Genomic DNA, 12,593 nt, shown 5'->3' with positions numbered 1-12,593 from the left:
ATACAAACTCAAAACATGATGTTATTGTGAGTCATGTAATTATTGCCAGATCTTCACGTCAGCACTTACTTTTACTTTACTTTTATGCATTTGGCAGACGCTTTTATCCAAAGCGACTTACATTGCATTCAAGGTACACATTTTACATTTTGTCAGTTCTTGCTTTCCCTGGGAATCAAACCCATGCCCTTGGCGTTGCTAGCGCCATGCTCTACTGTTTGAGCTACGGGAAAGCACTAATGAAGCGCTGATGATCGTCTGAGATGCGTCTGCTCTTATATTTCATTTTCAGTTTCATTTCATGACCTCATTTCTGTCCATCTACCTCGAGATCTTATAATCAGTTACACTCAAAGCAATATTTCACATCCATGGATACACACTATATCACCAAAAGTGTTGTGCCGCCCCTTCACACACACATGAGCTTTAATGCCATCCCATTCTTAATCCGTAGGGTTTCATATGGAGTCGGCCACCCTTTGCAGCTCTAACAGCTTCAGCTCTTCTGGGAAGGCTTTCCTCAAGGGTTAGGAGTAGGGGTGTAACGATTCATCTACTACATCGATGTATCGATTTATTTTCCTATGATCTAACTACATCGATCTGTGCTCGGCAAGTTGGCCTTCCGGACGACATATATCGATCTAACATCGTTTTAAAAGGTAATCAATCGATTGTATCGATCATAGGAAATAACGCATTGGATTTAAGCACGTCAGACTTTAAATGGATGTTTTTTCTTAGCACTTTTAATGATAACGGCGTTAAACGTTACTCGATTCAGTCTGCCTATCTGTGACATCATCGCAACGCACGCACCAGCAGCAGCGCTAAGAAAACAAAACATAGCATGGCGGATGGCAGAGGAGAAGCCAACGAGCGAGAAATGATCAAGCCACCAGGAGAAAGAGCTAACGTTACCTGTAAACCCTGGCTAATGTTACCTGTGCATTCCTGACACCAGTGTGCCAGCAGAGCGAGATTTAGTACTGCTGGCGACATAGTGAACGTACAGAGAAGTGTTCTGCGGTCAGATCATGGTGATATTTTTGAAAAAGAAATATGTAGAGTCATTGAAGAGTAGTTGGTTACATTTTATCTTTTGTTAAATATTGTTTGTTTATTAAACTGAGAGTAGTAGCAGGCCAGTTTATTCAATCTGAAGAAATGTTGGTTGCACTTTATTTTTGATATTAATATTGTATTTGTATTATTTTAATGTTGAAAAACAACAGCAAAAGTAACAGGTACACCTACTAATAATTAAACCTGAAGAGAAGTTAGTTGCACTTTATTTTTGATATTAATATTAATATTGTAATATTATTATGTTGGATAACAAAAGCAGAAGTAGCAGGTTAACCTACTGTTGAAATGTTGGTTGCACTTACTGTGCTTTTATTGAAAATGTATTGAATATTGAAAATGAGAGCAGAAAAGGTTAACTTCCTGTTAATTCAACCTAAACTGTTGGTTGCACTTTATTCAAATAAAATTTGAATACATTTGCCATTAATTGTTGTTTACTTGTTTGTTTATATCCATAATTAATTGACACCTGATTCCCTTACAAGAAACAACAGGAATCTAGGAAACTTCACCTGCACTGACCAGTATCCAGATATTTATTTCAGTCACACAATTTTTGGCTAAAAAGTTACTGAATCGATTTCAAGTCACTGAATCGTTTCGGATCGTATCGTTCTAAATGAACCAATATCGTCCTTGAATCGTATCGACAACCTCAAATCGTGATACGAATCGAATCGTTGTTAAAACGAATCGTTACACCCCTAGTTAGGAGTGTGTTTATGGGGATTCTTCATTAGTGATGTTGGACGAGAAGGCCTGGCTCTCAGTCTCCGCTCTAATTCATCCCAAAGGTGTTCTATCGGGTTGAGGTCAGGACTCCAGTTCTACACCAAACTCGCTCATCCATGTCTTTATGGAGCGACGCTTTGTGCACTGGAGCGCAGTCATGCTGGGACAGGAAGGGGCCGTCCCCAAACTGGCCGTCCTCCAAAATGTCTTGGTGAAGCATTAGAGTTCCTTTCACTGGAACTAACCCCTTAAAACAACCCCACTCCATAATCCAAAAAGCGTGATTGGTCCCTCAGAGAACACGTCTCCACTGTTCTAGAGTCCAGTGGCGGCGCGCTTTACCCCACTGCATCCCACGCTTTGCATTGCACTTGGTGCTGTAAGGCTTGGATGAGCTGCTCAGCCATGGAAACCCATTCCATGAAGCTCTACACACTGTTCTTGAGCTCATCTGAAGGCCACAGAAGTTTGGAGGTCTGGAGCTCTTGACTCTGCAGAAAGTTGGCGACTTCTGTGACCCTCAGCATGCGCTGACCCCGCTCTGTGACCCTCAGCATGCGCTGACCCCGCTCTTTGTGGCTGAGTTGCTGTTGTTCCCAATCGCTTCCACTTTGTTATAATCCCACTAACAGTTGAGCGTGGAATATTTAGTATAATATTTGGCATTATTGCACAGGTGTCCACCGATCATGGCCCCACGCTTGAGTTCTCTGAGCTCCTGAGAGCGGTCCATTCTCTCACTAATGTGTGTAGAAGTGAACACACACACACACACACACACACACACACACACACACACACACACACACGCTCCTGAGAGCGGCCCATTCTCTCACTAATGTGTGTAGAAGCGTCTGCAGGCCTAGAGCTGGAGTTATACACCTGTGGCCATGAAGGGGTTGAACACCTGAACTCAGGGATGTGGAGGGGCGGCACAATACTTCCAGCAATATAGTGTATTTATCTGGTATGGAGCTGTGTAATAAACGGCTCTGATGTGTGTCAGGGTTTATTTTGTGGCATTGAGTGGCTGACTGAACATTATCACTTACATAACAGTTACTCACGTCTTGTTACCGTATCTGGCAGAAAAGACTGATGAAGAGAAAGACAGAAAAAGATTAGGAAGTCGTCCGTCGCGTCACACCTGCAGACAAACATCAAACGAGTTTCAGACAGCATCAGTCCTTCAGCTCCTCATCAAGATCGTTTTCTCTCGAGTTAAAATAGTCAATGAATCGTTCTTATAATATTTAGTTTAGTCAATTATCAAGATGATGCTGTACTTTGCATTTTGGAGATCACGTGTGAATGTGTGTGTTATACTCACATATATATACATCAGCAGAACTGTCGGCTCTTCCAGCCCTGATTGGTTGCGTCGGTAGCGGGCAGCCAGCGAATCTGACACACAAAACTCAAGTCAGAACATCCGTATGATCATTAATATTCATGAGTACGGTCAATCACTAGCTCTAGAGACAGAGGGAGAATTCTCATCTGTAAAACTCTCTAGTAAAGCAGGAGGCCCCACTTTATATTAGGTGGCCTTAACTACTATGTACTTACATCAAAAAATAAGTACAATGTACTTACTGTGTTCAAATTGAATTGCAAAACACTTTTGCTGATATTGAGGTGGGATACGGGTAAAGTTAGGGACAGGTGTGGGGGTATGGGTAAGTTTAAGGGTAGGGTTAGGTGTAAGGGAAGTGTCAACTGTGTAATTACAAATGTAACTACATGAATTAATTACAGATGTAATTACATGCAGGTATTTTTTTAAATGTAAGTACAATGTAAAAACATGTATGTACACAATAAGTGCATTGTATCAAACGATTAATTAAAATGTTAGTACATAGTAGTTGCAGACTTCAAGAGGCAGCTTCAGCACTGGCTTCATGGCCGAGGCCCGAGATGGGCATGGTAATGCGGCATGCTCTGTGTGTCAATCACCCTGGCCTGTCGCCAAACCTTCAGCCCATGGTCGGACCTTTCGTTTCTTCGGGAAGGAGTTTCCCTAGAATAAGTGGCATGCTGTTGTCTCCACAGATGCCTCTGCCAAATGCTGGAGGGCATGAACTTGCGGGGATCTGGATGGGCCCCCAACTGCATTGGCACATATATTGCCTTGAGTTGTTAGCAGTATGTCTTGTGCTGGGCTGCCTCAAAAAGTCACTACTAGGCAAGCACGTACTGGTCTGTGCAGACAGCACGGCAACCGTTGCGTATATCAACCAGCAAGGTGGTCTACGCTCGCCATCTCCTTCTATGGAGTCAGAAGCATCTGAGGTTGCTTCGTGCAATTCACATCCCAGGCCTGCTGAATCAAGAACCTGCTTTTTCAGAGACGGGGAATCCTACGGCAGGAATTAGGTTATCTACCCCAGGCGATGGTAGACACCATCACTTCCACTAGAGCCCCCTCTACGATGGGCAAGATGGGCTGGAGCGAAGGCTGTCTCCCTCCAACCTGAAAGTGTATGTTGCCCCTATTTCTGGGAAAGCATGGCGTGATCATCAGGTTCCTCAGGGGTGCAAGAAGGTTAAATCCTCCTTGCTCTCACCCCGTACCCTCTTAGGACCTTTCACTGGTGCTATCTGCATTCAGAGAGACCTTTCGAGCCACTGCAGTCAGCTGAGTTTAATATCCTGTCCATGAAGACAGTACTCCTGACTGCGCTGGCATCTATCAACAGGGCGGATATGTGTCCAAGGTTCCCACCACTCCTTTCAGGGACCAGGTGGTGAACCTGCAAGCGCTGCCCCTGGTGGAGGCAGAACCAGCCCTAGCTTTGCACTTTCCCATCCACGCTGTACGAGGACTGAATCCAGAGCTTTAGGACCTCAGACCAGCTCTTTGTCTGTTACAGGAGGCCAGCAGAAGGGAGAGGCTGTCTTCAAACAGAGGTTGGCCCACTGGATATTGGAAGCCATCGCCTTGGTGTACCAGTCCTAAGGCATGCCTTGCCCACTTGGGTTGAGAGCCTACTCTACTAGGGGTGTGTAGTAGGCGCTGGGCGCTGGTTCAGGGCACCTCGTTGACATACATCAAACATCAAAACCATTCAACAGTAAAAATTTAATTGACGTCCAACAAATAAACAAAATATATAATACAGATGAACAATTGATAAAGCTTGGGTTGCTGAATATTAGATCCCTTTCCCCAAAAGCGCTTATTGTTAATGATATTATTACAGATAATAATCTAGATGTGCTCTGTTTGACAGAAACCTGGCTAAAACCTGACGACTACATTACCTTAAATGAGTCCACCCCCCAAGATTATTGTTATAAACATGAGCCGCGTCTGAAAGGTAAAGGGGGAGGGGTTGCTGTAATTTATAATAATATCTTCAGTATTACTCAGAAGTCTAGTTTCAAATATAATTCCTTCGAAGTTTTGGTGCTTTATGTAACGCTATGTAGTGTACATGATAAAACCCGTTCAACATTTGTGTTAGCTACTGTATACAGGCCACCAGGGCATAATACAGACTTTATCAAAGAATTTGCTGATTTTCTATCAGAGTTAGTACTGGCCGTAGATAAAGCACTAATTGTTGGTGATTTTAATATCCATGTAGACAATGGAAAAGACGTATTGGGATTAGCATTTAAAGACACACTAAACTCTATTGGAGTTAGGCAACACGTGTCAGGAGCCACTCATCGCCATAATCATACTTTAGACCTAATATTGTCACATGGAATAAATGTTGATACCGTTGAAATTCTGCAGCAGAGCGATGACATCTCAGATCATTACTTAGTATCATGTATACTTAATTTAGCTAAGGTTGCAAAGCCGCCCCCTCGCTTCAAAAATGGCAGGACAATCACTGCCGCTACTAAAGATTGCTTCTTAAATAATCTCCCTCATCAGTATCATCTGCTCAGCATCCCAGATAGTATAGAAGAACTCGATGTTGCAACAGAAACTATCGACTCTCTCTTTTCCCGTACTTTAGACACAGTTGCTCCTCTGCGCTTAAAGAAGATTAAAGAAAATAGTCCAACGCCGTGGTACAACGAGCACACCCGGGCCCTTAAAACAGCAGCCAGAAAAATGGAGTGCAGCTGGAAGAAAACAAAATTAGAGGTATTTCGCAATTCGTGGAAAGAGCACATGATCACATACAGAAAGGCCGTAAAAACTGCTAGATCTGCTTATTTCTCAACTCTCTTGGAAGAAAACAAACACAACCCAAGGTATTTATTCGATACAGTGGCTAAATTAACCAAAAATAAAGCTTCAACTTCTGATGATTTTAAACAGCACAGCAGTAATGACTTTATGAACTTCTTCACATGTAAGATTGATAATATTAGGAAAAATTTTTTAACCATGCAGCGTCTAATACAGCTTCACATCAGACAGAGCATTGTAGTGTCACTGAGGAAAAATTACACTCATTCACTGCTATAGGAGAAGAAGAATTGGCTAAACTCGTTAAATCATCAAAATCGACAACATGTATGCTCGACCCTATACCAACTAGGCTATTAAAAGAGATGCTACCAGAGGTCATAGATCCTCTTCTTAATATCATTAATTCATCTTTGTCATTAGGATATGTACCAAAAACTTTTAAGTTGGCTATTATTAAACCACTTATTAAAAAACCGCAACTTGATCCTACAGATTTAGTCAATTATAGACCAATCTCAAATCTACCCTTTCTGTCAAAAATACTTGAAAAGGCAGTGTCTTCACAATTATGCTCCTTTTTAGAAAGAAATGGTATCTGTGAGGATTTCCAGTCAGGATTTAGACTGTATCATAGCACTGAGACTGCTCTCGTCAGAGTTACAAATGATTTGCTCTTATCATCCGATCGTGGCTGTATCTCTCTATTAGTGTTACTCGATCTTAGCGCTGCATTTGATACTGTCGACCACAACATTCTTTTGAATAGACTCGAAAATGATGTAGGTATTAGTGGAATTGCATTATCATGGTTTAAATCATACCTATGCGACCGTTATCAGTTTGTAGTAGTAAATGAAAATATGTCACACCGATCGCAAGTTCAGTATGGAGTACCACAAGGCTCAGTGCTAGGACCGCTACTCTTCACCCTGTACATGCTACCACTGGGAGATATCATTAGGAAGCATGGCGTTAGTTTTCATTGTTATGCTGACGATACTCAGCTCTATATTTCTTCATGCCCTGAAGAAACTTACCAATTCACAAGATTAACGGAATGCATAGCTGATATAAAACATTGGATGACCGGTAATTTCCTGCAACTCAATTCAGAAAAAACTGAATTTTTAATTATTGGACAAAAAAGCTCCATAAGTAGTAGCCTAGAATACAGTCTAACACTTGATGGCTGTTCTGTCAAGTCCTCGTCGTCAGTGAGGAACCTGGGTGTGCTCTTTGATACCAATCTTTCGTTTGAAAGCCACGTTTCTAGCATCTGTAAAAATGCTTTCTACCATCTTAAAAATATATCTAAATTACGGCACATACTCTCAATGCAAAATGCTGAACAGTTAGTTCATGCGTTCATGACCTCAAGGCTAGATTATTGTAATGCTCTACTTGGTGGTTGCCCTGCTCGCTTAATAAATAAACTCCAGCTGGTCCAAAACGCAGCAGCTCCAGTTCTTACTAGAACCAGGAAGTATGACCATATTAGCCCAGTTCTGTCAACACTGCACTGGCTGCCTATTAAACATCGCATAAATTTTAAAATCTTACTTATTACTTACAAAGCACTAAATGGTTTAGCTCCCCAATACTTGAGCGAGCTCTTAACATATTATACTCCATCACGTCTACTGCGGTCTCTAAACTCTGGCCAGTTGATCATACCGAGAATATCCAAATCAACTGCAGGCGGTCGATCCTTTTCCTATTTAGCACCTAAACTCTGGAACAGTCTTCCTAACATTGTTCGGGAAGCAGACACACTCTGTCAGTTTAAATCTAGACTAAAAACACATCTCTTTACTGTGGCATACACATAAAACACTTTTTCAATGAAATGATTGTTAGGCTGCATTAACTAGGTCAGCCGGAACCGGGAACACTTCCCATAACACCTGATATACTCGTTACATCATCAGAAGAATGGCATCTACGCTAATGATAGTCTCTCTGTTTTATCCCGAGGTTTACTGTAGTCAGCCGGATCCGGGCCGTATCCAGTTCAGATGCTGGACCTGCGCCCAGAGAAGACCAACACAGGACCCCGAAGTGTCTGGGAGACCGTGATTAGACTCCCCCTGCAACTGCCTCATCGACACGGCATCTCAATAAACCCATCTCCAGCGTGTTGACTCAGATTGTTCGAATATTACAATTAAATAATACTTAAATCGATATGTCATCCTCAATAAACCCGTCTCCAGTGTGTTGTCTCCGATCATTCGAATATTGCACTTTAATAATTATTTAATCAACATCATCCTCAATAAACCCGTCTCCAGCATGTTGCCCCCGGTCCCTCGAATATTCTGATCTATTATGACCTCAGAGCTGTAAAACTGCCAGAATAATAATAATAATAATAATACGCTGTTTGTTAATTGGCCAGAGGAGAACTGGCACCCCGACTGAGCCTGGTTTCTCCCAAGGTTTATTTTTCTCCATTAGGTCACCTAATGGGGTTTTGGTTTCCTTGCCACTGTTGCCTCTGGCTTGGCGTGCTCAGTTGGGGACATTAAATTTTTCAACTAAACATCGAAATACATCTAAAAAATAAACTAAAATAACCATTTAAACTAAATTACTGATCAAATTATTGATCTAAAGCCCACACTGTCACTGTATGATACTTGAAATTTTTCCAGAATGGCTATACAGCTGAATAAAATTATGCTGCATTATTTTCCTGTTTAACACTGTAAAGCTGCTTTGAAACAATCTACATTGTTAAAAGCGCTATATAAATAAAGTTGACTTGACTTGACTTGACATAAATATTTAGAGCTGTGGGCTGCACGACCCCAAACACATTCGCTAGATTTTTTAGCCTTTATGTAGAGCCAGTATCCTCTCATGTGCTCGCTTCAAATAGACAGTAACACCTGAGAACCCACTTAGTGTTGGCTTGCTGCGCCATTCCCCTCCTATGGAGCCGATACGTGTGCTTATATTGCTCCAGTGAGTTCCCCAGATTGGTGAACCCTGTCGAGTTCCTCCACCACCCTCGGCAGTCAGACATGGCGGAGCATCTGATGCCAGGCCTAACACTCGTATGCATTGGTGGAACCTATGCTAGGCTAGGTGCCATATGTTGTGATCCCTATGGTGATCCCATGTGTACTCTTCCACAGTACGGCTCCCAACAGTGAAAAAATATACTTGAACTTTACTTAACTTCACTTTACTTAGTATATACTAAGTATACTAATCAAGTCAAGTCACGTCACCATTGTTTATATAGCACATTATCCAATACAGATTGTTTCATTAATAAAAATAGCTGGAATAGCAGGGTGTGTGTTTCCTGAGAGTGCAATGATGAGTTGTAGGCAGGTGTGTGTTACCTGAGAGTGCAGTGATGAATTGTAGGCAGGTGTGTGTTACCTGAGAGTGCAGTGATAAACTGTAGGCAGGGTGTGTGTTTCCTGAGAGTGCAGTGATGAGCTGTAGGCAGGTGTGTGTTTCCTGAGAGTGCAGTGATGAACTGTAGGCAGGTGTGTGTTACCTGAGAGTGCAGTGATAAACTGTAGGCAGGTGTGTGTTACCTGAGAGTGCAGTGATGAGTTGTAGGCAGGTGTGTGTTACCTGAGAGTGCAGGGATGAACTGTAGGCAGGTGTGTGTTACCTGAGAGTGCAGTGATAAACTGTAGGCAGGTGTGTGTTACCTGAGAGTGCAGTGATGAGTTGTAGGCAGGTGTGTGTTACCTGAGAGTGCAGTGATAAACTGTAGGCAGGTGTGTGTTACCTGAGAGTGCAGTGATGAGTTGTAGGCAGGTGTGTGTTACCTGAGAGTGCAGTGATAAACTGTAGGCAGGTGTGTGTTACCTGAGAGTGCAGTGATAAACTGTAGGCAGGTGTGTGTTACCTGAGAGTGCAGTGATAAACTGTAGGCAGGTGTGTGTTACCTGAGAGTGCAGGGATGAACTGTAGGCAGGTGTGTGTTACCTGAGAGTGCAGTGATAAACTGTAGGCAGGTGTGTGTTACCTGAGAGTGCAGTGATGAGTTGTAGGCAGGTGTGTGTTACCTGAGAGTGCAGGGATGAACTGTAGGCAGGTGTGTGTTACCTGAGAGTGCAGTGATAAACTGTAGGCAGGTGTGTGTTACCTGAGAGTGCAGTGATAAACTGTAGGCAGGTGTGTGTTACCTGAGAGTGCAGGGATGAACTGTAGGCAGGTGTGTGTTACCTGAGAGTGCAGTGATGAACTGTAGGCAGGTGTGTGTTACCTGAGAGTGCAGTGATGAACTGTATGCATACGCAGCTGGTGGCAGTTCAGCGGGGTACAGTGGGTATGATGCCCACACATCAGGACTGCTGGGATACAGCGCAGGCACGGTGAACTCATCTAAACAACAACAGGACTAGAGTGAGTTTACAAGAGAGGAGCCGTTGTGTATGCATTCAAAGAGGCGGATATTTTTTTCCTGATAATAAGACGTGGATAGACTATGATGGAAACACATTTACCAAATAAATCACACAACATCTCAAATGTTGGTTTGGTCATTCTGAAATGCCAGAGCCAAAGTCTGTGATCAGAATGATCACACTTGTGTTCCCAAAGGCAAGAGAACATGACAGAGTTTATTGAGTTTAGTCTGCCACTCTGAGAAGCAAGTAATTTATGATGTACGCTGCTTTATCTGCAAATGTTTCATATGTTTCATACGATCTGATTTCATACAGATTTATTGAACAGCTCCTGATAGATTTTGTATTTAAATCTTCCAGGCCAGTTCCTGTTTGTAAAATGAGCACCATTTGTCTTTAATGGCCCTTGGAGCCCATGAGTGATTGGATTAACATCTATGCATTTGAATGTCACTGTTATGCTGATTGGATCAGTATCGATGGCAGGAACGTTTGGGGTGTGTAAGAACGATCTCCTGTGGGAGGTCCTAACAGTTTCCCTTTGTCTGAAGCCCTTTGTCTTCCCTGTATAAAGTTCTGTCTCAGAACACAGAACGTTGGGTTAAGATTGTTGAAGGGCGGCATGATAACATCGATGCTGAAAGACTGCTACACTACAAACCTTCAATAAAATCTTCTCCCCACAAGAACTCTGGTCAAGCTTACTTATTTTATGTATTGGAGAAATCTAATACATTGGCGAGCCACCCAAACGACTGCTCGGCCAAATACACCAAAATCTAACACTCCTCATTGAACAGAGAGACAAGCTGCAGAGAAATCTTTCACATCAGTCAGGCATCACAAAAGGGCAACAGGAATCTGCAGCGATTGACTCTTGCACAACACCAGATCAACACAGGAGTAAAATGTATTGGAAATCAGTACACAGATCTCACATCTGCTAATTGTTTTGTGGTTCAGGTTTTTGGGTGGTTTGGGTAAGACTGCAGTCAATATATCTATCTTTTTACTTATACAAACACAAGTTCCTTTTCAATACAGTTCACTAGTTTGATGTAACGGGGAACCTCTGTTTCTTTGACCAAGCTTCAGCAGTGGATTAACGTGGCTTCAGCAGTTACAGATGACTCCGCGCTCCTCCCCTGCATCTATCCGGCGACCTTAAAAGAGCAAATTCAGTGGCGTTCGTTGTAAAATGTTGCACCAAGTGTGGTTCATGCAGTGCTCCCCTGCTTCCCTCGGACGAGCACACAGAGTGCATCGCTTGCCTGGGCCATGCCCACGCTGAGGCTTCACTCACTGAGACCAGCTGCTCTCAGCTGCAGATTCCCCTCCTCATGCTAACCCCCTGTTTCCTTCTCCTCAAGAGCCAAGACGGAAGAAACAGCCGTGGAGCCGGACATTCGGGCTCAACTCCTGCGTGCCTCACTCTCCCCACAGTGAGAGGACTCATCAGCGCTCTTCACCCGCGATAACCAGCAGTCCTCGTCTGGTGCAAGTAGCTTGGTATCTTTCAGCATATCTGAGGAGGATTTCGATGACACTGGCCGCTTCCTATGTGGAGGATGGTCCAACCCAGCAGAGGACTCCCCCGCTCCCCTGCCAGCTAAAGAGCCAGGTGATACCAGGCCGCAGTTGGACTCGGAACTGGTCCGTGTCCTATTCAAGGCCATAGAAGACATGGGCTTAGAGGAGCCCGCCCATAGCCACCTCGACTAATGGTTCCTACAGCCAGTAACCAGCCCTGCTCTTCCCAGAAGTTCATGAAGAACTCACCAAGTCATGGCGTGCCCCCTACTCAGCGTGGTTCACTACTCCACTTCACTGCCCTCACCTCTGTTGGCGGAGCAGAAGGGGCACTTTAATATTCCTCCATTAGAAGAGGCGTTTGCCATGCACCTCTACCCACCCACGGCTCTTAAATGGAAGACCGAAGCCGCCCACCCCTCGCCCTGGCAGCCAGAGGATACACTGCGGCTGGTCAAGCTGGATCTGCTCTTCACACAATGGCTCTCCTCTAAGTTTATCAAAACAAATTTCCTCTGCTCCATGGACGAGTGTGGACCTGACCCGGCTGCCTTCAAAGAGCTGTGCAGCGAGTCTACAGCCCAGGCCATCGGCGATCCATGCTCAAAGTGCATGTGGTGGCTGTAATCCGCACCACGCCCGTATTGCCAGCCAATCAGTTGGAAGGAATGGCCTAATTGTGATGTTCCTCTGGGGAGCTA

General features: G+C 43.7%; 1 protein-coding gene across 1 annotated transcript in view; it reads right to left on the bottom strand.

The window, feature by feature from the left end:
* Positions 1-3,165: 3,165 nt before the first annotated feature.
* The window catches only part of rbpms (RNA binding protein, mRNA processing factor), a gene marked incomplete at both ends in the record, with an annotated part of 19,512 nt that continues 10,084 nt past the window's right edge, over positions 3,166-12,593 (bottom strand). The window contains 2 exons of the mRNA XM_079838457.1: positions 3,166-3,228; positions 10,218-10,336. Of these exons, the coding sequence (XP_079694583.1) occupies positions 3,166-3,228; positions 10,218-10,336 (182 nt within the window). The remainder of the gene's footprint in view (positions 3,229-10,217; positions 10,337-12,593) is intronic.

The sequence above is a fragment of the Gobio gobio genome (genome assembly GCF_949357685.1).
Source record: "Gobio gobio genome assembly, chromosome: 2".
NCBI classification, from domain to species: Eukaryota; Metazoa; Chordata; class Actinopteri; order Cypriniformes; family Gobionidae; genus Gobio; species Gobio gobio.
Note: the sequence above shows the minus strand (reverse complement) of the source record. Positions and strands in the feature narration are given on the sequence as shown.